At 40.2% G+C, this 26,481-nt stretch overlaps 1 protein-coding gene across 2 annotated transcripts in view; it reads left to right on the plus strand.

Moving 5' to 3' along the window:
• The window catches only part of Stil (STIL centriolar assembly protein), a 42,291-nt gene that overhangs the window by 4,628 nt on the left and 11,182 nt on the right, over positions 1 to 26,481 (plus strand). For both annotated transcript variants that reach the window (XM_051171867.1, XM_051171868.1), the window contains exons 3-12: positions 2,039 to 2,151; positions 2,607 to 2,794; positions 3,796 to 4,043; positions 6,506 to 6,589; positions 8,311 to 8,397; positions 11,396 to 11,546; positions 13,272 to 13,387; positions 19,405 to 19,519; positions 20,860 to 21,795; positions 26,246 to 26,414. In XM_051171867.1, coding sequence (XP_051027824.1) covers positions 2,039 to 2,151; positions 2,607 to 2,794; positions 3,796 to 4,043; positions 6,506 to 6,589; positions 8,311 to 8,397; positions 11,396 to 11,546; positions 13,272 to 13,387; positions 19,405 to 19,519; positions 20,860 to 21,795; positions 26,246 to 26,414 — 2,207 coding nt within the window. The remainder of the gene's footprint in view (positions 1 to 2,038; positions 2,152 to 2,606; positions 2,795 to 3,795; positions 4,044 to 6,505; positions 6,590 to 8,310; positions 8,398 to 11,395; positions 11,547 to 13,271; positions 13,388 to 19,404; positions 19,520 to 20,859; positions 21,796 to 26,245; positions 26,415 to 26,481) is intronic.

Raw genomic sequence — 26,481 nt, forward strand, 5'->3', positions numbered from 1 at the left:
TTTTTTTTTTTTTTTTTTTTTTGGTGTTTTGCGACAGGGTTTCTCTTGTAGTCCTGTCTGTCCTAGACTCGCTTTGTAGACCAGGCTGGTCTCGAGCCCACAGAGATCTGCCTGCTTCTGTCTCTCAAGTGCTGGATTAAAGGCATGCGCCACTGCACCTGGCCTTTTTAAACTTTGTTTTACAAAAATTATTTTTAATCATGTTAGTACAGGTGCTAGAAGAGGCCAGATCCCCTGGAACTGGAATTATAGGTGATTGTGAGCCACCTGAAGGTGCTGGGATTGAACTTGGGTCTTCTGGAAGATCAGTATGAGCTCTTACTACTGCGCCATCTTGCCAGCCTCCACCCGCACCCACTAGCCCCCTTTTTAAGACAAGGGCTGTCCTGTACATAGCTGTGGCTGGCCTGGCCACTATGTGTATCAGTTCGGCCTGTGCCTCTTGAGCTCTGAGACTAAGGGCTCATGCCACCATGACCAGCTCTTTTGTTTTAAATATGTTTATTTATGCTTTGTATTTAAGGATGATGTGTAAGAGTAACTTTAATTTTCCTGGCTCAATTATTGTCTGATAGGCTTACTGCCTCCTTCTGCCAGCCTAGGCCTTTGGAAGCTTCTAGCCTCCACACAATCTAGCCTAGGCCTAGAGAGTTTTCAGACTCTGAGCTTTACTGCTTAATAAGTAATAAGCTCACCCTTACTTGTTCTTTCTGAATGCTGGGCTGGCTGGTTCAACTCAGCTGGTCAGGGTCAAACTCTTCTCCCAGCTGACTTACTTAATCTGGCTTCTCGCTTGTCCCAGAATTGCTCTGCTTGGACTCACACTAACTCAGCAATCTGCTCTAATCTGGCTTCTTCTCATTTTCTGGCTCTTTCCATCTTCACCTGAGTTCTCTCTCTTCAACCCATCTCTCTATTACCATCCTGGTAAAAACTGCTTCCTCTCTGTAAAACTGCCTCTTACGTAGCTTCCTGTTCCTCTCCTCATGAGAGTGGGGTGTATCCCATGCTGTCAGGTCTTCTCTGATTCATCACTTTTTCTGCCACCCAATTAGACATCACTTTCAAACATGGGTGCTTCCTTCTACAAACTAACTTTACCTTCGTTTGGGATGAGAGGTATGTATCACCACGCCTGGACTTAAGCTTTTCGTCACATGGTACTTGCTCTATACCAGGCAGGCCTTGAACTCAGATCTGTTTGTCTCTGTCTCCTGTGTTTGTATTCCAGCCTGATTACATAGACCTAGAAGATCTTTGGATATGATCTCTTGCTAGAACAGCCATGTTCTAAATTAACATCCCTCTACAATGCTGTGATCGGATGTAAATAATATGTAAACAAGTGAATCTAACAATTTCTTTTTTGTTGGTTTTTTTGGTGTTGGTGTTTTTTGTTTGTTTGTTTCTGTTTTTTGACACAGGGTTTCTCTGTGAAGCCTTGGCTGTCCTGGATTCACTGTGTAGATCAGGCTGGCCTCGAGATCTCCCTGAGTGATGGGATTAAAGGTGTGTGTCACCACAACGGACTGAATGTGACTATTTCTACCAACCTTTATTTACAGAAACATACTGGCCTCCTAATTTGTGCTGTGGTCCAAGTTAGGCAGCAGCCTGGAAGACATTTGTACCTTTCTTGTCAGCTCCTGGACAGTGTGGTTTCCAGGTGGTCTTGTCTGTTGCTTGCCTTTTACGTGGTTTCTTGACTAGGGATCTCCTGGTGACAATTTTTGTGTACATATTTTAAATTCTGTGTTACTTTTTAATCAGTACTTCTACAGAAGGTTTTTCTTTAACGTGGACATTTTATTTTTCTTTTCTTTTTATTTTTTTTGAGACAGGGTTTCTCTGTGTATCCCTGGCTGTCCTGGACTCATTTTGTAGACCAGGATGGCCTCAAACTCAGAAAGATCTGTCTGCTTCTGCCTCCTAAGTGCTGGGATTACAGGCGTGCGCCACTGCACCCAGCGAATGTAGATATTTTCTAATGTAGATATTAGGTATAACACATTCATAGAAGACTTTTCTTATTTTTCAGAAAGCCAAAGCTTGTGGTAACTGAAAAGGTCATTCGACTTGCTTATCGTCATGCTAAGCAGAATAAAAAAAATGTGTTGTGCTTCTTACTTGGTTCTCTCACAGTGGATGAAGGTAATATGTTGTAAAAAAAAATTATATATATGTATGTATGTATATTTTATGGCGCTTTATGTGGTGGTGCACACCTTTAATTCCAGCATTCAAGGAGGCAGAGGCAGGTGGATCTTCGAGTTTGATGCCAGCCTGGTCTACAGAGAGTTCTGTGACAGCCAGAGCTACACAGAGAGACTCTATTGTAGAATGTACATCTGTTTCAGCCAGCTAGTGTATGTGCTTTTGCTAATTTCTGTGCTGTACACCACGGACATGAAAATGAGTAAAACTACCCATTACAGAATTCACTGTAGTCACCTCATAGACTATATAAGCAAACCTTTTTTTTTTTAATGTAAGATTTTAGTATACTGCTAGTATAATCAAAATACTTTGTTAAAAATGTAGATTTGCTTGGTGGATTTATGTTTTTAATTAGTGTGCTGCATAATAGTTGGTATTTTGTTCTGCAGATGAAGAAGGAGTGACTCTGACAGTAGAGCGCTTTGACCCTGGTCGAGAAGCACCCGAGTGCTCAGAAAGAACTCCTACTGCTTCTCTCCCTGGGGATGCTGTGATCCCCTGTAAAGTTCACACGCCAGGACTCTGCTCAAGAGATAGAACAGTTCATAACGCAGATGACTTTAGTTCAGCTTTAAAGGTGAAGTTCATTGATAACTTACTCTTTTTATAACAATTTTTATTTTTTGGAATTGTGATATAATTGCATCATCTTCCCCTTTCTTCTCTCCACCCCCTTCCATGTAGATCCCCTTGTGTTCTTTCAGATTTATGGCTTTTAAAAAAATTAGTGTTGCAGATACTCACACACGTGACTTCAGCCTCCTCTGTGTGGTGTTACTCAGGGCCTGATGTAGGGTAGCCAGTGAGTGTGCTCTTCCCCCGCTCTCAACATTTCCCCGCTTCCTGTCGCTCTTTGTCTAAGGTTGAGGCCTCAACCTTTCATCTCAGCATGTCCATTGGTGGTGTCATCATTCTTTGGGGGCTTATTTAGGCAGCCATGTTGATGAGACTTTATTTATGTAGGCTCTCTAACATTTCTAGTAGAAACAATCGCATAGCGAACATTCTCTGCTCTGCTCTTGCAGCCTCTCTGTCCTATTCACCAGTGATTGCTGGGCCTTAGGTATAGGAGTCGTGTTATAGGTGGACCGGTTGGGACTTAGCTCTCTGCATTTCGAGTGGTCATGGTTTTTTGTAATGGTCTCCTGCTAAAAAGAGGCGTTTCTTTGATGAGGAGTAGAGCTACACTTGTCTGTGTATATAGGATAAATATGTAGGATGTACTTAGGAACTATGTAGTTTAGTAAACTTACAATTGAAGGTTTTCTAGAATCCATAACTTGCTTTAGCCCTGGGTAGTTGACCAGCTTTGCAGTACCAGGCATGATTTCTCTCTTCAGTGGGTCTGAAGTCCAGTGAGAAAGCTGTTGGTTACCGCCAACGTGTGTGTGCCAGTGTTGTTGCCTTAGTTATTGTGCCATGCTGTCTCCTTGTTTTGGTTTGCTCATAGGTGTCATATCTGGGTAGGGCTTTTGTTAAATGTGAGATATAGAAGTCTATGTACCGGTGTTCAATGAACTGTAAAGACATGGTTGCATTTCAAAGTCCTAAAGTAATTGTGTAATATTGGTTCCTCAGGCTTTACAATACCATGTGTGTAGCAAAGACTTCTTGGACTGTGGAAAGCTGCTTTCCCTGCGAGCTCACATCACCGCCAGGGAGAGTTTGGACAGTGTGGATTTTGAGTTGCATTGGGCAGCAGTAACTCTAGCAAACTCTTTCAAGTGTGCACCTGTGAAGCCCATCCCCATTATCCCTACAGCACTAGCAAGGAACTTAGGCAGTAAGCTGAGTATTTCTCAAGTTCAAGGAACCTATAAACATGGGTAAGTAAAAGAGCCATTAGTCTAAGCTCGTAAATACTGGTTGAATTAATATATTTTTCAACATAGCCACATAATACTAAATACTATAGTCAATTTACATGTCAGATATCCAGCCATTTGATATCAGTGGTCAGAGAAGATAAAAATGCTTATTTCTAAGTATTTGTTGCTGAGGATTGAACACACGGTCTTGCACATGCTAAGCGTACACTCAACTGCTGTAGTATAGCGTAGCCTATTTTATTGTATAGTTGTACCTCACCCTACAAGTAAATTAGTGGTTAAAAAAAACAAAGAAAATTAAAATAGATTCCAGGGCATGATGTCAGACACCTTTAATTCTAGCACTTAGGAGACAGATTTCTGTGAGTTTGAGGCAAACCTGGTCTACATAGTGAATCCCAGAAAAAACCAGGGCTACATAGTGACCCTACCACAAGGTCACCAAACAGAGAGAGGTGGGTGGGGAGGAAAGAAGAGAAGCTTGGCTGGTAGGCTAGATTAGTAGAGTACTTGTATGTACAATTATGAGTCTGAGCTTAGTCCCCAAGTCTCCAGAACCACACAGAAAATACCTGCTGATACATGGTGTAAATCTTAAAAAAAAAAAAAAAAAAAAAAAAAAATGGAAGGCAGGCGTGGTGGCACAGGCTTTTAATTGCAGCACTCAGCACTCAGGAGGCAGAGGCAGGCAAATTGATGTGAGTTCGCGGCCAGCCTGGTCTACAAAGCAAGTCCAGGACAGCCAAGGCTACACAGAGAATCCCGTCTTGAAAAAACCAAAAAAAAGTGGAGGAGAAAATACATTGTATGTTGCCTACCTTATGGGCTATTTTCTTTCTTTTTTTTTTTTTTTTTTTAGCCAAGATCTGACAGAATCTAAGAAATGCTGGAGACTTTGTTCCTAACGTGTACTTTAGCTGTTAGTAACGAGCACGAACACAAGGACAGGGAAAGGTTTTCAGTGTTCTCGCTCTCCACGTTGTGAGCTGTTGAGAGTGGAGCTCCCTTTTGTAGCAGGAGCAGATAGATCCCCTGCAGCTCACTGTCCCTCAGCCTCTCAGGTCAAGGTGTGTATGCTTTCCAACCCTCGCTGGGCTGCTTCCCTCACTCCTCGCTTTCTTTACACCTACTGAGCAGGGCTAGAGAGGAGGTACCATTGTTGACAGCGTGAGGAGCAATGGCTTACAGCATTAGACCTTTTAGAGTTTCCTTTCCTACTGGCTCCACTGCAGTTCCTGGTAGGTCTCTCAAGCCAAAAATGTTTGCAGGGGACACTTAACTCCGACACAGAGAGAGACCAAGAGACTTTTTCTTTGTAATAGCCAGGAAATCCCATTTTTATTTTCACATTCTGATCAGAGTGATGCCTGCTGGTTGAAATGGCCGAGAAGGAAATGTGTTAATTATCTTACAAATGATCAAAAGCCACGATGAGCAAAAAACTACTTGAACGAACCATTTTATCTTTTGGAATAATAAAGTGCCCCTTAACTGGGGCATGAGTTTTTTGTTGTTGTTAAAATTAACCAACAAGTGATTTCTTTTTATTTGTACCCAAGATGTTTACTCAGGCAGAGTAGACTGTCTTTTCATGATCTGTCTGGAACCCCTGAGTATTCTCCAGTAAGCACGACATGGTGGTAGCCAGTATTTTAGATTTTTTAAAAATTGTGTGTGTCTAAGAGTAGTTTTGTACAAGTCAGTGCAGGTGCTTGAGGAAGCCAAAAGAAGATGCTGGATCCTCTGGAGTTGGAGTTACAGGGAGTTGTGAGCTGCCCAACATGGGTGCTGGGAGCCAGCTGGGGACCTGTGCTAGAGCAGTGTGGGCTGTAAGTCTCTGAGCCGTCTCATCAGCCCTTGCCTTAGGATTGTATCCAGCCCATATAATTAATCTACATACAATATACCTCCAACCTCTTCGGCAGCGGTTGGAGGTATATTGTATGTAGATTAATTATACCTCCCTTAATGCAGTCTCTTTCACTGAAAAGTCACATTTCTTATATCAAATCGCACACTTCTCATAACAGGAAATTCACTTTTTTCAATAACTTAATTGGTTCTAAAATTGTCCTCTTTAAGTAGAGGAGTAAAATATTTTATTTACTTGTGAATGGCTATTTTAATAGGTAAAAGGTTTTGCATAGCTGGATGTGGTGGTGCACGCCTGTAATCCCAGCACTCAGGGAGGCAGAGGCAAGTGGATCTCTGTGAGTTCAAGGCCAGCCTGGTCTACAAAGCAAGTCCAGGATGGCCAAGGCTACACAGAGAAAACTTATCTTGAAAAACCAAAAAAAGAAAAAAAAATTTTTTTTTTACATGTTGTCTTTGTAGTCCTTTTTTCATTCACTACCTAAAATATGTTTCAAGACTGCCTCTTTTCGGTTAAACTTAAATTTAACTTACTTACTAGTGTTAACATACTTAAAATTATTCTTACATAAGTTTCTTCTGTTTAGATATATTACCATGGATGAAACACGCAAATTGTTACTTTTGTTGGAATCTGATCCCAAAGTCTATTCTTTACCATTAGTGGGAATGTAAGTATCATCTGCTTAAGAAAACCTCCCAGCTTAGTGTGTATCTACTAAATCAGGAAAATCGAGTGCATTATGAGTGATGAGCTCATCTTTTGTTGTTGTTGTTTTGTGTTTGTATTTTGGTTGGTTGTTTTTTGTTTGTTTTTATTTGAGATATGGCCTTTCTATGTAGCCCTGGTGGGCCTGGAACTCACAAAGATCTTCCTGCCTCTGCTTCCAGAGTGCTCGGATTAAAGGAATCTGCCACCATATCTGGCTTGAGCTGATTTTATAAACCTACAAAAGCTGATGGCTCTTATGCTTCTGTGTTTTAGGGTTTATCAGCTAACTAAGGTCTTTCTGAATCCTAGTTTAAGTTGAAGATCTTCAGCCTTCCCTCAATGTTTCTTTGTATCTTGAAGAATCCAGGGCTTAACATAATAGAATTTAAAAATCCGTTGACAGGGAGTTGTATAGAAATTCCCTTTAGTGTTAATGGTTTCTCTTTATAGTTAGTGGGTTAATGACATTGAGAAAGATGATTCAGAAACTCATATTTATTCAGTATCTATTACGTGCTTTCTTTTTGCATGTTTAGTTCTGTGTTGGGGCTTAAAACCCCTTCTCAAGGAATTTATATTCAAACTGAAGTGATAATATTCACAAATATAAAATAATAGACAATAATGAAGTATATGATTTATCTATTAATGAACACTAAAAAATAAGCACAAGGTTTGTAAAAGAAGTTATCGTGGCTGGGAGTGGTGGTCTTGACTTGAAGGACAACCTAGTGCCTTGTAAAAACAAAAATAAGGCTGGGCGTGGTGGCGCATGCCTTTAATCCCAGCACTCGGGAGGCAGAGGCAGGTGGATCGCTGTGAGTTCGAGGCCAGCCTGGTCTACAAAGTGAGTCCGGGATGGCCAAGGCTACACAGAGAAACCCTGTCTCGAAAAACCAAAAAAAAAAAAAAAAAAAAAAAAAAGTAGGTTAATTAATTAATTAAAAATAAAGAGTTCATTGTGGCAGTTTTGTTTGTTTGTTTTTCAAGACTGAGTTTCTCAGTGCAACCATGGCTGTCCTAGAACTTACACTGTAGACCAGGCTGGCCTCAAACTCAGATCTGCCTGTCTCTGCCTCCCGAGTGCTGGGATTAAAGGTGTGTGCCACAACTACCTGGCAATTGTGAGCATTTTCTTATCAAGTATTTCTATGGTTTGGGCTACCTATATGTGTATGTTATAGCATTTTATCCTCTCCATAATTCTAGTTTAGGCCACAGAGTTTGGTCTCTAATTTTGTTCATTTCCAGTCCATGCTAATTTATTCTGATTACCCTTTTTACCCCCCCACAAACCATTTTTCTCTCCTACGTCCAAATGAAAGAGATCAAAGAACATGTACTTACCTCTTTGATATGTAGATGTGATGTATTCACGTTGCCATAGATATCTATGTAGTCCCTCTCTTAATTATTTGTGAAGTCCTTGTTTGTGAAGGTTTTAATGTACTGCTGTTGAGTTTCAGGAACCGGTCTTAGAAAGGATGTAATCCAAAGTATGTTAATTTTTAAATGGCTATGGGTGTTTTTCCCTTTTTTTTTTTTATTTTTTTTATTTTGAGGTAAGATCTCCCTGTGTAGCCCATGCTACCCAAGAATTTGCCTCAGCCTCCAGGTGTTGGGATCACAGGCATGTGCCACCATACTTGGCTGATTATGTACTTCCTGTCTTTCTTTTAGTTGGCTGTCTGGAGTTATACATATCTATAGCCCTCAGGTCTGGGCTTGCTGCTTGAGATACATGTTCAGCTCTTCTATTCAGGAAAGGCAAGTGATATTTCGTTCTATAATATTATAGTTTGATTGTTTCCCCATTTATATTTTATTGGTTTCAGTTAAAATTCATATACTGTTTTAATCTTTTACAATACTTAAGGAGTAAGAAGGTAAGCTTGTGACCATCATGGGTAGATATAGGATGTGTTAGCTTCAGAGGCTCCAAGAGAAAGATCACACAGTTAGGATGGTGGCGTGGCTAGACTGAAGGACAGAGAAGCAGATCCTGAGCTCAAGACACGTGAGTGGAAAGCCTTTGCTCGCTTGCTCTTCAGTCTTTTGAGAGAGGGTCTTAATCTGTAGCCAAGATGGCCTTGAACTCACGAGGTGGCCCAGGTTGACCTTGAGCTCAAGGCAGTCTTGCTGCCCCAGCCTCTTGAGTGTTGAACTGCAGGTGTGAGCTGCTTTTCTGGTTACAGTAGCCTTTGATACCTTTGCTAATCTAGTAGAGGAAGCGTGCTCTTTGCCAGTGTTTGGCTTCTTCTAGGAGTTGTCTTTTGCTTTTTCTCCTGCATTGTGCTTCTTTCTCAGTAATTTGTAAGGCCACACGCTTCCTCCTTTTTCTCTCTTTCCCTATTTCTCTCAGCATATTTAATTTTTTTTTACTCTTTTTTTTTTCTCTCAGCATATTTAAATACTTAGAGCAAAACTTTTCTTCCCTCAGATTATAACTCCATTTAATTTTAGTTAATGGTATTTTTCCCAGACTATTTTTTTTTTCCTGATGATGCTGGGTCTCTAAGCCAAAGCTTTGTACACCTCTGACCTTACGCCCCAAGCTTTTTTTGTCCCCCTATGTGCACTGTTTTGCCTGCATGTATGATATATGAGGGTGTTGGATCCTGGGACTGGAGCTACAAACAGTTGTGGGCTGACATATGCGTGCTGGGAATTGAACCCAGGTCCTCTGCAAGAGTAGCCAGTGCTTTTAACCACTGAGCTATCTTTCCACCCTGCTCCGCTTTAATTATTTTATTTTGTTGTGTTGTTTATTATTAAGTTTTAAGTGTGTCTTGCCTACATGTCTGCACACTATTTGCGTACTGGGTGCCCACAGAGGCCAGAAGAGAGCATTGTACCCCCAGAACTGGAGTTACAGGTGGTTCTAAATTATCGACTGGGTGCTGGAATCAAGCCCACGTCCTGTAGAAGAACAGCAAGTGCTCTTAGCTGCTGAGTCATCTCTCTAGCCCCAACCTCAAGGTTATTTTTTTTTGTTTGTTTGCTTTGGTTTATGGGCTTTTGTTGTTGTTGTTTTGGGTTGTGGTTTTTTTTTTTTTTTGTCAAATTTATCTTTTTTTTTTTTCTTACTTAGGCTCTTCACATTTTAGGAGTATTACTAAATTAAAAGAACCCTTGTATATTTTCAAATGCCTTTACAGTTACACTTTTTATATTTTAGTGAACTTTTCAAATGAATTTTATGTATTTGTACTAAAACAATCCAGGCATAATGAGGCTCGCCTTACCTGTGATCCTAGCACTGCAAGCCTAAGGCAGAAGGACCAGTTTGAGACCAGTCTGGGCTATAAAACAAGTTCCAAGCCAGCCTAAGATATGCAAGTCCGTGTCCCAGAAACAAACAAAAAGAGAAGAAGGGTGCTAAGTGCTTTCTTTGTTTTTAATTTTTTATTATTATTTATTTTATGTGTATGGATGTTTCATCTACATCTATGTCTGTGTATGATATGCATGCTGGTGTTCATAGAGGCTAGAAGAGGGCATCCAGTCCCATGGGACTGCAGTTAGGATGCTTGTGAGTCACTGTGTGGGTACTGAACCCAGTCCTCTGAATGAGGAGTGAGGGCTCTTAATCACTGAGCCATCTCTTCAGCCCCAAGGTGCTAAGTGTTAATTGTTGGTTCTTTTCTGATTTAGAACACTTAACTTTTATTATCAATTATCTTGTTTTAAGTTTTGTTTTTGGTTTTGGTTTTTTTTGGGGGCGGGTGGGGGGTTTGGTTTTTGGAGACTGGGTCTCTCTGTATAGCCTTGGCTGTCCTGGACTCACTTCGTAGACCAGGCCAGCCTCGAACTCAAAGCAGTCCACCTGCCTCTGCCTCCTGAGTGCTGGGATTAAAGACATGCGCCACCACGCCTGGCTTGTTTTAAGTTTTTATAGACAATAGATGTTCAGTAAAAACTCAGATGGGTGTTGAACTCCTGGACTCAAATGATCCTTTCACACTTTCAAGTAGCCTCAGGTACATGACATTGTGTGCATATTCTTGAAGTGCATACACGTGCACACACACACACACACACACACTCAAGGTTGAATGGGGAAGTTTTCATTTTGCATTTTATATATTCCTGTGTTATTTGATATCTTACAAAGTTTTTATGTATTTTATTATAAAATATATTTTTTAAATTCAAAAATTAATATTTGGACTAGAGAGATGGCTCAGTGGCTAAGAGCACAGACTCTACTTGCGGAGGACCCTGGTTTGATTCCTAGTACCCACTTGCTGGCTTGTGCCTCCATAGGCACCAGACATGTACACTGTGCAGGTACATACATGCAGACAAACACTTACATACATAAAATAAAAGTAAATATTTTGCACTTGAGAGGCAAAGGCAGGCAGACATTTTGGTGTTTGAGGACAGCTTGGTGTACAAAAGTGAGTCGCGATAGCCAGGGCAGTTATACAGAGAAAACCTGTCTCAAAAAAACAAAAACAAAGAAAAAATTTTTTTAAATTAGAAACATTAAAATGTAAGCATGCATACTTTAAACAATCTGTTGCCTAGACTGGGAAACTTAGCTAGGAGATCTTACCTAGGAGATCTTTCAGTATAATCTTTCGAGACAGGGTTTCTCTGTGTAGCCCTGGCTGTCCTGCACAAGCTTTGTAGACCAGGCTGGCCTCAAATTCAGAGATCCTCCTGCCTCTGCCGCCCAAGTACTGGGATTAAAGGCGTGTGCCACACATCTAGGCAGTATAATCTTGTTCTCACTACATTTTTGCTAATTTTTGTTTAGGGTTTTTTCAGAATCTGGAAATTTTATCATGGTTCTTTATTCGTTGACACATAAGGAACCTGAATTTTATGAGTGCCTTCCTTGTGACGGTAGGACACCTGACCTTCAGCTTCAGTTATTAACCAACAAGGACACTTTACGTCTTTTCAACGTAAGTACTTAAGCTCACCTGTGTGTGTGTTATTTTTCCCATCACTCTGACCAAAAGATCAGAGATAAGCAAGGAAGGAGAGATTCCTTCCAGCTTCTAGTTTAAGAGAGTTCAGTCCATGGCTGGCTGGCCTCATGTGTTAGAGCAGACCATCATGGTAGTAGGACTGTGTGGTGGAAGAGAGCTCCTCATTCATAGCTACCCTGGAAGCAGGGCCTCAGGAATACAGACACTCTACTGTCTTTCCCCCTTGATTCAGTCAGGGCTTCAGCACATGCATGGCACCACCCACGTTCTTGGTATGTCTTCATCGGTTAATCCTCTCTAAAGCATTTCACCACTGACGTGCAGAGAGGCCTCATCCATGTAGCTGAATTGGAGTCTAGTCTAGTTGGTAGTGAAGATTTGCCATCATTTCTTTTCTTAGTCATTTTTTTCAGAAGCTTATTCATTGTAGTGTTTTGTACTATTGAGCTATTGAGAATTGATTTTTGATGTTAGTGTTTTCCTTGTCATCACTTGTTGTTTTGAGACAGGCTTTCTCTGTATAGCCTTGGCTGTCCTGGAACTCACTGGCCTCAAAAGCGATTCACCTGCCTCTGCCTCCTGTGTGCTGGGATTAAAGATATGTGCCACCACTGCCCGCCGTCATCATTTATTTTTTTTAATATGTAGATATAATTAACAATCTTTAAATTTTTTTTCTTGGGTGCTGGAGACATGGCGCCAGTTAAGAGCACTGGTTGCTTTTCTAGAGGACCTGGGTTCAGTTCCCAGCACCCTTGTGGTGGCTTATAACAACCTCTAACAGCAGTCCTAGGATCCAACAAAGAACATAAAAGTGCATCTAGGAGCCAGGCCTACTGGCATAGACATTTAATCCCAGTGCTCAGTAGGCAGAGGGAGGTGGAGCTCTGTGAGTTCAAAGGCTAGCCTGGTCTACATAGTGATTTCCAGGAGAGCCAGGTGTCCATTTTAAGACCTTGTCTTTAAAAATAAAATGCATCTAGGTAGTCATCACAGAGAAAGTCAGTCTTTGAAACAATTATATAAAAATTAAATTTAAAGGATAGGCGAGGCGGTGGTGGTATATGCCTTTAATCTCAGCACTTCAGAAGTAGAAGCAGACAGATTTCTATGAGTTTGAGGCCATTCTGGTCTATATAGTGAATTTAAGGGTAGACAGGGCTACGTTGAGGAGCCTTGTCTCAGAAAAACAAAGCAAAGGAAAGAAGGATACTCTCTTCTTTTTGACTAAGCTGGCTTCAAATTCTTTGGCTTAAATAACTGAGACTCCTTGAGTACCTAGGACTACATGTGTCTACCATTCTGCCTTAAATACTACTTTTTTAAAAAAATCAAATTACTGTTTATCTTACATCTCAAAATAAGTAATAAAAATATACTCATTATATAAATAACCATATGGTTCCACTCAACTCATCTTGTTTTCTTTGAATTTATTTATGGGTTGTACCATTTCATGAATACATTTTTATATTTTTGTATTATTGTTTTATTCACTGCATCCCTGGTAACAGAGTGTGTTTCATAACACAGGGTTAGGTTTTCATCTCCCTTACAAAGCAGGAAGCCAGGCATTCTACAGAAGCAGGTTACAGAACTCAGAAGTGCTTTTGTCAGTGATCCAGAGTTACTGTTCAAATAAATAGAATTCTTTGGTATTTTTAGTCAATCTCAAAAGTGTGACTTCCTTCATTTCAGAGTGTTGACCCTTCTGACAAAAATCCAATCCATTTTGAACTCAGTGCTGAAAGTCAAGATGCAGAAGCAGAGGCCGAGTTTCTTAGCAAAATTTCCAAGAATCTTTCAGTTAAGAGGTAAAAGATAATCTTTATTACCATGTATATTTTCTTTACTAGTTACTAGTTTTCATTGAGTAGTTAAAACATTCTGGGGGCAGTAAGATGGCTCAGTGGGTAAGGTCGCTTGCTATTGAGGCTGTGGACCTGAGTTTGATCTAGAACCCAAGTACAGGTGGGTGGAAGGAGAGAGGCAACTCCAGAGTTGCTCTCTGGCCTCTGGATGTGGAGGCATGTATTTCCTCACCCCGAAGTATGTAAGCATATATATTTTTTAAGACCTTCAATTATTTCTGGTAGTTATTTGATAAATCCAGTTCAAAGCTGCTTTTGAATGCTAGGGTTTTGTTTGCTTACTTGTTTGTTTAAAGAAATCTTAGTTTGCCCTTTACCTCTTAAGTTAGGAACTATTTTTAGTTTAAATCATCCTTCAGGTATCTTGTCTGTTTCTCAGGGTTTTTTTTTTTTTTTTTTTTTTTTAATTTGTTTAGTAGAAGTATAAAATAATAAAATTTTCATTATAATGTTTTTACTCATATATGCATACTTTCTTCCTCCCTTCCCTCTTACTCTTAAGTAGTTCCCCTTGGTTTTCAGGCACATACATATATGTCAAATCTATCCACATATAGAAAAAAAACATATCACATTAATCATTTTGAATCTGTCTTATTTCAGTTAAATTATTCTCAATCCATCCATTTTCCTGAGAATGTCGTTACTCCACTCTTTATAGCTGAGGAAATTCATTTTCTTTATTCATTCTTCTGTTGATAGGCATTTAGGTCGGTTCATATCTTTGCTATTGTTAATAGTGCTACAATAAGTTTTGTTTTATATTATTTATTATTGTTATTATTATATTTCTCAGTGCCAGGGATCAAAGCCTGGGCCTCTTAGATGGTAAGCAACTAGTCTAGTATTGAGCTGCGTCCCTGAGCCATTTTTTAATGTTTTATTTTAATTTACACGATTTAATTATCGTATGTGTATAAGTGTTTTATCTGCATGTGTTTATGTACACTGTTGAAATGATTATTAATCTTTAGTTTTGATTTATAATTTTAGTAAAATCAGCAGTTACTCCTTAACCAGCTTTATACCCAAATAACCATACAGGGTCTAGGATATATTTAATTAGCCTAAAGCATAGTACTGAGCAATAATTATTCCATCCTAAACCTCCAAGCTAGTATGGCTTCCTCCCATTCAAATTTCCCACATTATACTTGGTTTTTACTCATATCCTAGTTCTTGCTCATTCCTCCTGGTCCATCCCCATTCTCTTCATGTGCATCCACTCCTCTTCCTGTCCTTTCTCTTCCCCTCATTGGACCAGGATGTCCTACCCTATTCTCTGTTGTTGCTCAGCATTGGCTAGTTGGTTTTTATTGACAATATAGAGAACAAATGGTGACATGTTTATACAAACGTGAGATAGGAGATACTTAGACTAAACACCACAAGGCAATGTCTGGATTGAAACCAGAGAGTTGGGTAGAGAAATCAGCATTTGAATGAACAAGGGTATACTGTACACAGTCCACAGGAATATTATGCCAACAGTGCACCATGGGCATACAGTGCCTTCAGAGGTCATAAGATGGCGTCAGAGCTCCTGCAGCTGGAGTTGTAATGGTTGGGAGCTGCCATGTGAGCACTAGCAGTCAAACGAGCCCTCTGCAAAGTAACCCTGGAGCCCTCAGTGCAGCTTCTTAGCTTTTAAAAATGTAACCTGAGCCTGCCTTTCAGTTCTCCTTAACGTTATATGTTTAATATATTATAAGAGAAATAAGCAGATACAAATAATCTTTTCATTGATTATTGGAATGCTCTGGTTTTATTGAGAAAATGGCCGGTATCAGATATATCAATGTTCAAATCTTTATTCTGGGGGGTCAGACATTAAAACCAGTGTTTGGATCTCAAAACCAAAGTATTGGCAGTCTGTATTCATTCTGGAGTTTTTGTTTTGTTTTGCTTCTTTTAGCTTCTAGAAACCATCAGTATTCATTGTCTCAAAGCTCCTTACACTATTTTCAAAACCAAAAGCATGTCCTCTTCAAGTCTCCCACTTGCTCCCCTTTTCCTTCTCTTCTCTGGCCTATGCTTCCATCTTCACATCTTCTCTCACTGCAGCCCTGACCCTTGAGATTGTGTTGGGTCAGTGCGTGATGGTGGGCATGCCTTCAATCACAGTACTCAGGAGGCAGAAGCAGGCGAATCTCCAGGTTTGAGGGCAGCCTAGTTCTACAGAGTGGGATCCAGGACAGCCAGAGCTATGCAGAGAAGTGCTGTCTGGGGGCTGGCGTGGGAGGGACTGTGTTGGGTCTACTTGAGGAACCCCAAATAACCACTCTTCCTGAAGAGTGTCAGTCACATCCACAGCTTCCTTTACACACGTAGATCCTGAGAGGCACTAGGGCTAGAGAGGCATCTGAGGTGCTTCTTCCCATCTGTGTGGACATTAAAGTTATCCTCAAACAGCTTAGGGCACCAGAAACTAGTGCTTCTAGTCTGTCGCAGGTACAACTTAACTTTCTAAATTCTAAGCCTTTGTCTTACCATTTTATTGAATATTTATGAACGAAAAGGCCTAGTTAAGGAAACAGAATCCTTAATATTAAGGGGCTAGTGTGTGGCTTAGTGGTAGAGTGCTTGCCTAGCCTCTGCAGAGCCCTGGGTTTAATCCCAGCACCACCAAAGAGCAGCAGAGTTGTTGAAACCTTTGTTTTCAGCTCTCAATGAACCTTAATGAAGAATGCTGCTTTAGATTTTAGTAAATTTTTCCTAAAAGACTAAGATAACAATTAATTTTTTCCCCCTTTTTGCTTAGGGTGTTTAAAAAAAAGCTGAGTTTACTGTTTGACTTAAGCTGAGTGTGTGTAGGGGCAGGAGGGGGCGGTGTTTAAGAAATGTAGCAATAAGATCTGCGGTGACAGGGTAAGCAAGTCCTTAGCAGCTCCTGCTTCACAAATATGTCTGTCAGATATAATGGCCAGATGGCTAAAGAGGATGCTCCAACAGTATAGTTTTCTGTGACTGTCTAGGCAGTGGACTGTCTCTGTCTTCTCTCATTTCGGAAGCTGCTAACATGCACTTCCTGTTTCTTCAAATAATTAATTTTATTCTTTCTCAATTCTCTGATGGGGTTGAAGACCAGATAGTTTAGTTTTACAGTTAAGCTTAGTTGTTTAGGGGTTAAGATGTTTTTAGGTCTAGATAGAAGTTTTTAGGTTGATAGAGATGAGACAGGATAGATAATGATTTACATTCAGAGTTGTAGACTCACCACGATAGGAAAGATGTTTTCTCCAAGGTTGCCAAATACAAATAGGCAAAACACTAGGAGTGTAACATTTATAAATTTCTAATTGTTTTGTGGTCTTTCTTGCTATAGGTAGTTTATTGCATATATGTGTAATAATATAAATGTATATGTAAAAGTAAAAAACATAATTAAAAATTGGAAAGAAAAGAAATGTAGCAGGGACCAATATTTCACAAAATAACTCAGGTGTGCAAAGTAGTGTACCCTGTTTTCCTCCATAATTGAACTGAGTGTCTACCTTATAGATGGTTGTGAGCCACCATGTGGTTGCTGGGAATTGAACTCAGGACCTTTGGAAAAACAGCCAGTGCTCTTAACCTCTGAGCCATCTCTCCAGCCCCCCTGAGTGTCTACCTTAAGCCTCTGTTCTGCTTGTTCTTTTATTCTGTTCAGTTTACAGTCAATTCACCATTTTTTTTATCCCCTCTCTGGTGAGGTTTTATATAGTGGGGATTAATAGTATATCATTCCTGGTAATAAAAAAAAGAACATGATTTTCATCTGTCTATACTGCTGTCTGCTGAGATGTGTCCCTTTATATCTAAACTTTGACAAGTTGATGCAAGTTCTTTGAGCCTTCAGTCTTGAGTAGCCTGTACTGAGCACATGTGATCGCATTGTGTAGTCCACATGTCCGTATATGTTGGGGGAACGATGAGTGGGACTGCTACAGACCACTCTGTCTATCTACTAAAAAAGCATCATGCAGATTTTATCATTGCTTTATTATAGTACTTTGCACAGAAAGACCTTTGTAACTGTTTTCTTCTCTAGACCACCAGGATTTCGGGAGGTCTTATCTTCAAATCTTCTTAGGAGTTTCTTATTCTTTTTCTCTGCTAAGAAAAGTTTGGCTTATGTAAAACAGGATAAAGGATGCATTTGTAGGAACTTCACTAATTAATTCTAAGCTCTCTTAGCTTCCCTTATTGCTTCCCTTTTCCGTAAAGCATCCTGATAAGAGTTTATCTGTTTACTAAGATGAACCAAACAACAGAAGACTTTTATGCACATAATATTCCAAATCTTTAGTCTCTCCTCCACACAGAGTTTTTTTTCCCTTAAACCTTAGTTTTAGCTTTTGAAACTCAGTACCAACATTAAAATTATTTTCTTCCTTCTCATCAGTGCTGGGGATTGAACCCAGGGCTTTGCATGTACTAATCAACCACTGACCTATATCCCCATCTTTGTCAAAGAGTCCTGTTTTCAGTGGAGCAGGCTCTCTGGGATACAATGACTACAGCTGACTAAATGTGAGGTATCCTCCATTCCTAAGTATGCTCCCACTGTAGATATAAGTACATAGGAAAGGGGCATGAATAAGAATGGCATAGTAACATAACTATATGAAAATGCTATAACGAAACCCGCCACTTTATATGCTCACTTACAAAAGTAATTTTAAAAAGAACTTAGGAGCCAGCTGCATCGATCAGTGGGTGAAGCACTTGATGATGTGAGTCTGATCTCCAGGACCCACATGGTGTAAAAGAAAACCAATTTCTGAAGCCAGACGTGGTGGCGCACGCCTTTAATCCCAGCACTCGGGGAGGCAGAGGCAGGTGGATCTCTGTGAGTTCCAGGCCAGCCTGGTCTACAACGTGAGTCTAGGACAGCCAAGGCTTCATAGGGAAACTGTGTCTCAGAAAAAGACAAGAAAGAAAGAAAACCAAGTTGTGAAAGTTCTTTGACCTCTGTGTGTCACACACACATGCATACACACACACAGACACACGGACAGACGGATGATGGGCGGGTGAGCAGGCCGACAGGTGGTTGTTCACCAAATAGGTTTTTTAAAGATAATGAAACTCTTCTTTTTTCTTGAGACAAGGCCTTAACTAGGTGGCTCTGGCTGGCCTGGAAGTCAGTGTGTAGAGCATAGAGATCTGCCTGCTGTGCTGGGATTAAAGACATGCACCACCACACCCAGCCATGTTTTATGTACATAGAAAAATATAATTCTTTAGTGGTTTTCCTTATTATCACAGTAGGTATTTAATACATTGTGTTGAGTATTGGTGTGTGTCTTAGTTACTTGTTATTCTCTGACACTGTAGCTGATGAAAGGTTATTTTGGCTTGCTGTTTCAGAGAGATTTCAGGTCTTGGGGAGGAAGGTATAGTGACAGAAGCAGCTCCACACACAGCAGTGGCTTGAATGACGGTAGCTTCACATGGTGGGGGCCAGGAGACATGAAGCAGGATGGAATCAGAAGCAAGATTCAGCGATCCACCCAAACTGACCTGCTTCCAACAGCCAGGCCCTACCTGTCTGCTGGGGGGCCCATGACCTTCATAATGCCACTGCAAGCTGGGGGCCAATTGTTCAAAACCTGAGCCTTCAAACCATCGCAGGATGTGTACCTGTCATACCAGAATACACATTTAGAATAAGTGCTAGGTTTTCTTTCTACATTGTTGAATGTGGTCAACCAGAAGGTGTTCAGTGACTATTGGTGTATTGTATGTAGTAGTTAATAAAGTAGCGTTAAACATTCAGTGATTGTGTAGATGAGGTAGATAATTACTAAACCTGAGGAAACCACCTTTCCTGGTAAACACTGACCTAAGAAAACCACTGGTAGCTGTCAGGTGCTAAATTGTTTCAGTATTTACTAAATGACATCGTCACATTTCAAAAAGGAAAAAACACCCCTGGTTTGTTAAAAGTTTTTCTTCTCTCCTCTTCTACTCTTTAGATCTTCTCAAAAACTATCTCCTGGGAAAATACCAATAAATAAGCACGACACTGACCTTGAAGATGAAGATTTTTCTCCAAGACCGAGTCCCAGTCCTCACCCAGTGAGTCAGAAGGTAGTGTTCTTAAATGAGCTCACTTCAGCTAGACACCTTATGTTCCTATAGTAAAGCACTTCCGTACCTCCTCATCCTTGTAGAAGGGTCATTCTGGCCCTTAGAAGATATGTAGGGGTATGTGTATATATCTCACAGTGCATGTAGTTAAATAATACTACATACCTGTGTTCACATATGGGTAATAATGTATATGTAAGTATAAGAAAACTGAGGTTTCAGTTGGCTGGCACTCCATGATCACACACCTAGTAAGTAATAAAACTGGAATTCCAATTCTGGGGCTTTGGCTTCAGAATTTGGTGCTTTTAGAGGCAACATAGACTTGGCATTCTGTGTCACCAGTGCCTGGCATCAGTTTTGTTACTGTGCTCAGAAAAAACATACTACTTTTATTTAGAGGTTGCCGTTAACCCTTGCTGGTCTTTTTTTTTTTTTTTTTTTTTTTTTTTTAAATTGCTACCAACTAGTGACCTATTTTTTAGAAATATTTACCTTAGTTGAACTTAACTGAAAGGAAATGAAATGAAACAGATTTTAAAAAAATTAATATGGTTGGTGATTCTTCCTTAAGAAGTTGACACTGTTGGGTGTCTTAAATTTCCTCCAGGCATCTCTTTCTCTTAACCCTCACAGTTAAAATCTGTATTAAAATCTCCAACACTGCTTTAAAAAAATTGTAGTATAACAGATTTTATGTTCTCTCCCATCTCTTTTATTTAATATTAATAGAAGAAATAACTTAGTGGCTTTAATAGGGAATACTCTGAAGTACTTATTGGAGTGTTATTTCTTTAAGGAACAGTAACATGGGCAGTTGTATTTGTTGAAGCATTCTGCCTGTAGTAATTTTTTTATAGAATGAAGGTAAGAAACTTTAGTATAATACGCTTCCTTTTTTTTCCCCCCTATAATCTAGATAATTTTAATCAATGTCATAATAAAAGTTCCATTTTAAGGAAGTCTAGGAGCTGTGGTGATTGTGGACACACCGTTGATCCCTACCACTTGGGAGGCAGAGGCAGACGGATCTCTGAGTTCAAGACCAGCCTGGTCTACAGAGTGAGGTCCAGGTCTGCCAGGGCTGTAGAGAGAGACCTGGTCTCAAGAAACTAAATTGGTCAGGGGAATATTTATGTATATGTGAAGGCAACAACCATGTTTTTTGTGCTCACAGTTGTATTTTTACTGCTTGCCATGTACCCAGAAAATATTGGTTGGTGGTCTAAATATTGAGCAAATCTTAATATGTAATTAGATATTGTTTGGCAAATGCTTGTCTAAGGAAAAAGAGCAAATAAATTTCGTAAGAGCTTTTTTCTCTTTGCTTTCACTTATAGATTTCTAAGATCCAGCCATCTGTTCCTGAACTTTCACTTGTATTAGACGGCAACTTCACAGAGTCAAGCAGTCAGCCCAACCTGGTGGAGACGGTGAATCTGGAGAATCCTTTGCTGAGGAAGCCATTGCAGCCTGAGCTTCGCGATGACAAACATAGCTCAGAAGCTGATGCTGGGGAGCCTTCCTTGAAGGGAATGCCAAGTCAGTTAGGCCAGGACACTGCTTTGAGACAGTGTAGAGGGAAGCAATCATCTTGTAAGAAAGAGAGCCCCCAGCTCAGGAACGCTAATGCTAACCCGTCTCTCAATGTGCTGTCTCCTGATGTATCTGAGAAACTTCAAGCAGTTTCTGCTGTGAGCATGCAAAAGGAAGACTATCCGATGAGACCTTCTACACAGAATGCTAGGCAGCCCTCTCTTGCTCCACAAGCCCATCCACACAATTTTGTTTTTTCACCCCACAATTCGACAAGACCAGTGGAGCTTCAAGTACCCACTCCTTCACTACCACCTTACTATTCCACCACCATCTGCAGCTGTTGTCAACGTCATGGTCATATTCAGTATAGCACGATAAATTCTTGGCAAGGAAATACAATAGGGTCCATTCAGGACCTCCGCTCTGAAGCCCTTCCAAAACATGCATTATTTCACTCAAGTGGATGCCCATCTCTGTTTCATAATGCCATCTACTCTTCGAGTAGCCCTGTGGCCACAAAACCTCAGGGAGGCATGGACAGCTATTCTCCCCACAACATTGAAGATCCATCCCCTGTGGCAGGACCTTCACATATGGACTCCTGTGTGCCACAGCCTTGTGCCATGTGCATGCACACACCCAGTACAGCACCAGATAATGGCATGATGGGACTATCTCCTGATGCATATCGCTTTGTCACAGAGCAAGACAGACAGCTGAGACTACTTCAGGCACAGGTTTGTGTGGAACTTTCTTGGTACTCTTAAATTTGTAACATATTTCCTTAATATCTGGCAACTCTACAGTGATTATAGAACTGTAGAATATTAGAACCAAAAAGACCTTACAGCTAAATTCTAGTCCCTCTTGTTTTACAGATAAATGAGGTGTAAAAGTTACTTTTATTCTCCTGGTTTTATTGTTGTCTTGGAGGCTTACTGCCTCCTGCTAACCTCGTCCTAGAAGCTTCTAGCCTCTGTACAATCTAACGTAGGTCTAGAATGTTTTCAGCCTCTGAGATTTACTGCTTAGTAAGCTCACCCTTACTTGTTCTTCCTGAGCTCTGGGCTGCCTGGTTCAACTCAGCTGTTTGGGTTCAAACTCTTCTCCCTGCTGACTTATTTAATCTGGTTTCTCTCTTGACCCTGAATTGCTCTGCTTGGCCTCAATTAACTTAACAATCTGCTCTAATCTTTTGGCTCCTTCTCGTGTTATGGCTCGTTCTGTCTTCAGTGAGGATTGGAGAGAGTAAGTCAACCCCGCTCTGTATTGTTAGTTGGTAGGACTAGGACCAGAGAGCAAGCCTTCTTTCCATCTCTATATCCTAACTTACAACATAATTGCATTTTCTTTCAGTTTTTTCTAAACCTTTGTTATACAACTGCATCCAAAGGCTGGCGTGCCTTTAGTCTTACTCACCGTAGCCGGTGAGTCTTTAGGACCGTCCTTGCTACTGTATTGGAGACTAGTTACTGATGAGAAACCAGTTAAGAACCTCTGTGTTTCTGCTTGTTTTTATTTGTTTGGTTTGGTTTTTTTGAGACATGGATTCTTGAGGCCTCGGCCTTGAACCTTTGATCTAAGAACCTAGGTCTTGAACATTTGTTCCTCCTGCTTCCACCTACCAAGCAACCCCATGGTGGCTCTCAACCATCTATAATAGGATCTGATGCCCTCTTCTGGTATGCAGACGTATAGGAAGACAGAACACTCATACATAAATAAATACCTCTTAAAATCTAAAGAGATCCATTAAGCTATTTAGAAACCTTAGCTACTTACAATGTATAGTTATAGACTGTATGCTCTCATTTAAATTATCATTACATGAAATATAACATAAAATTTTTTTCTATAAATATACAATATTTTCTTCATGAATCCCCCCTCCTTTTTTTAGAGAAACTTTGGGTGTGGGTGCACATGTGTGTGCCTACACCTGTAGGCCTAGGGTCAGCCTTGCATGTTGTTCGCTCAGGGACTGTCCACCTTATATTCATCAACAACAACAACATTTTATATATATATATTATTGTTGTTGTCATTGTTATTATTATTACTGAGAACAACAGTTATTTTGTGGATAATAGCAATTTCAAAGTAATACACAGTATGAATGGATTAAAGCTTTATACAAGCATCTAAGTATGAATTGAAGGAGCAGAAGGAATACAGAGGAAACATGGAACTACTGATAGTAATTGATAGATCTGAAAAGGATAATCAGAAGGGCAATAAATACATTTTGATGTTACTGACACATTATTCATACATCATACCATTTACCTGTTTAAAGTGTACAACCCGGTGGTTCTTTGTGCTTGTAAGCGTTTTTGAGAGTCTCTCGGTGGGACCTGGGGCTTAGCTAGGCTCACTAGTCTGAGGGATCTGCTGTTTCCACGTTCTCAGTACTCGCCTTGCAGGTGCACATCACACCTGGCTTGTACTTGGTGCTGGGGAACAAGCACCAAGCGCTTTATTAGCTAAGCTATTTTCCCAGCCCCAGGTAACTTTTAGACATTTCCATGTGAGTGGAAATGAAGACGTTTTTGCTTTGGGTCATTTTTTAAGCGTACACATGGGCTTTCAGATTTGTTTTGTTTTGTTAACAGTTTGAACTTTCTTCTATTGCAACTAGTATACCACTAGATATCCTTATACCTATAGCTTATTTTCAGTGTGTCTATTTTTATGTATTTTTTATTTATTATTTATTTGCATCTTTCAATTGTGAGCCTTTAGACTTTAGCAGCTGAGCCATCTTTCCAGCCCATTTTATTTGCATCATTTATTTTCATTTTTTGTTGTGTTTGTGCTAACATCACTGTGCCATAGATCCCTGCAAGTAAACGTAAATATTTTTAATTCTGTTTGTGTGTATGTGTGTGTGTGTTTATGTGTTAATGGTGTGCATGTGGACAGACAAGAGGCAAGGAGTCCGTTATTTCCTTTCAACACATGGACCCTGGGGATCAGTCTGAGGTCTATCAGGATTGGCAACAAATGCTTTACTTAACCTGCTGAGCCATCTCACTGGCCCTCCAGAAGCAAACTGGGAAGTCAAAGGAAAAAAAAAATTTTTTTTTTAATTGAGAGACATCAGACTGGTATCTGGGGGCTATAGCTCACTGGTGAAGCACTCGCCTGGAAATACAAAAAAAGACTCAAACTTGCTCCTCTCCTGGTATTCACACTCTGTTTTTGTATAATACTTAATGGAGTGGGCAAATGAATTGAACAAACAGATTGCTTAGATTCTAATTCAGTTCACAGCCGCGATAGACGCTATATAGCTTTGGAAAAGCAGCCTTATTGGTAACTATAGTAGTTCACTAAAATTAGTTAAACTAGTTAATCAGAATAGCGTCATTTAAAGGAAAATACAAAATCAAAATATTAAAAAAATCTGCAATAAAGCAAATAAAGGGTGATGTTCCTCACTGTAGTATATATTCAAGAAAAATTGAAAACCTTGTGCCTAAGCTGCTGTGGTGCTGCACCCAGGAGATGGAGGAAGCAGAAATCTGGGAGGCCAGCCTGAGCAACAAGAGCAAGGTTTTAGGTCAGCTGCGACTACTTAGCAAGACCCTACCGTAAAACAACAAAATAAAATCAAAATAAAACAAAAACCCCTGTATACAAATATTCATAGCAACATCCTAGGCCAAATTAACTATAAGCAGCCTGGTTGTCCCTCAAGTTTTGATTGATGGATAAACTTGGTAAGCATATCTGCACAGTGGAGTAGTCAGCAGTCAAAATGGCTAATGTGGTTAATCTTGAAAGCTCTATGCAAAGAGAAAGAAGCCAGGCACACAGCTCAGCTCTGTCTATACGAAATGTCCAGAATCAGCAGTGGCCGAGATCTAGAAAGTTTGAAAAGAATGACCCTGATTGGTGGATATAGAGACTTTTAGAGTTTGAAAGTGCTCTGGAATTAATGGTGATTATTGCTTTACATTTTCTGAATATGCTATAAACTTCAGAATTGGTGAATTCTAAGGTATGTAAATTACATCTCCATTTGAAAAGGAGGAGGGAAGGCTCTTGGTGTTGGGACCTCAGTTTTGCTACTTGTCATACAGTCTCAGCAGGTGACTAATGTTTCAAGCTTCTCACCTCTGAAATACATTTTCATAGTATACTCTTCATGGAATTGCAAAACTCACACATCAAGTCTGTTGTATTGGGGCTAGAGACATGGCACCGTGGCTAAGAGCACTGGTTGCTTTCCAGAGGACCTGGATTCAACTTGTAGTATCCACATGGTGGCTCACAGCTGCTTGTCACTCAAGCCCCAGTGGATCTGATGCTCTTTCTGGCCTCCATGGATACCAGGCATGTAGGTGATGCGGACACCCATGCACCTAAAATAAGTAATTTGTGGTACAAGAAAGAACCAGTCAATGTTAGCTGCTGTTTGTTAGTATTTTGGTTTAGTGTGGCCATACAATATTGACTAAACTTTATAAAAAGTATCTTGTATAACATGTCCAATGCTTGGTACACGAAGCTCAGGGTATGTATGCCTCCATCTCCATTCTTATTTGATTTATAATTGAAATAGCAATAAAGTATACCAGTTTGGACCGGGTGTGGTGGCACATGCCTTTAATCCCAACACTCAGGGAGGCAGAGGCAGGGGGGGTCTCTGAGTTCAAGGCCAGCCTCGTTTACAAAGTGAGTCCAGGAGAGCCAGGGCTACACAGAAAAACCCTGTATTGGGGGGGAAAAATACTAGTTTGAAGTCTTTGAATAAAAATTATGACTTGGCTACACGTGGTGATGTGTGCCTTGGGAGGCAGAGGCAGGTGTATCTTTGTGAGTTCAAAGCCAGCCTGGTCAACCAAAAAGTCCAGGATAGTCAAGGCTCGAAAAACTTAAAAAAAAAAAAAACACTAAAAAACTATGGTTTGAAGTCATTGATACTTTCTCCATAAGTGTCAATTTATGAATGTTAATCTAACTACCTGTGTGTTTCACTTTTAGATTTATACTTAGTGAAAGTGGGTCTTAGTAGCCAAAGATAATGGCTTTCGGCACTAAGTCTCATGGTATGATTTAATTGTATTGTGAGAAAACACAGTTAAAAGTCAGCTTTGTAATGACTAGAGCATGTGTAATTTGTTACTAAACTGTGCTACCAGTTCTGTTGATTGTTGCATCGCTTGTTTTTAATTGACACAGATTCAGCGCTTATTGGAAGCACAGTCTCTAGATCCTGGCCCCCCTAAGATGGCAGCCACTGTGGAAGACACCGTGAAAGCGACAAGGCAAATGGAACTGGTTTCCATGGGAGCACAGTCTTCACCTGGCTTGCACATGAGAAAAAGTGTAAGCATTGCTGTGAGCACAGGTAATTTTTTTTCAATTGTAAGAAATTAGTTTTTAGTGCTTCTTACATTTGCCTTTTGAAGGAAAGG

This window comes from Acomys russatus, chromosome 29 (assembly GCF_903995435.1).
Source record: "Acomys russatus chromosome 29, mAcoRus1.1, whole genome shotgun sequence".
In the NCBI taxonomy this organism is placed as follows: domain Eukaryota; kingdom Metazoa; phylum Chordata; class Mammalia; order Rodentia; family Muridae; genus Acomys; species Acomys russatus.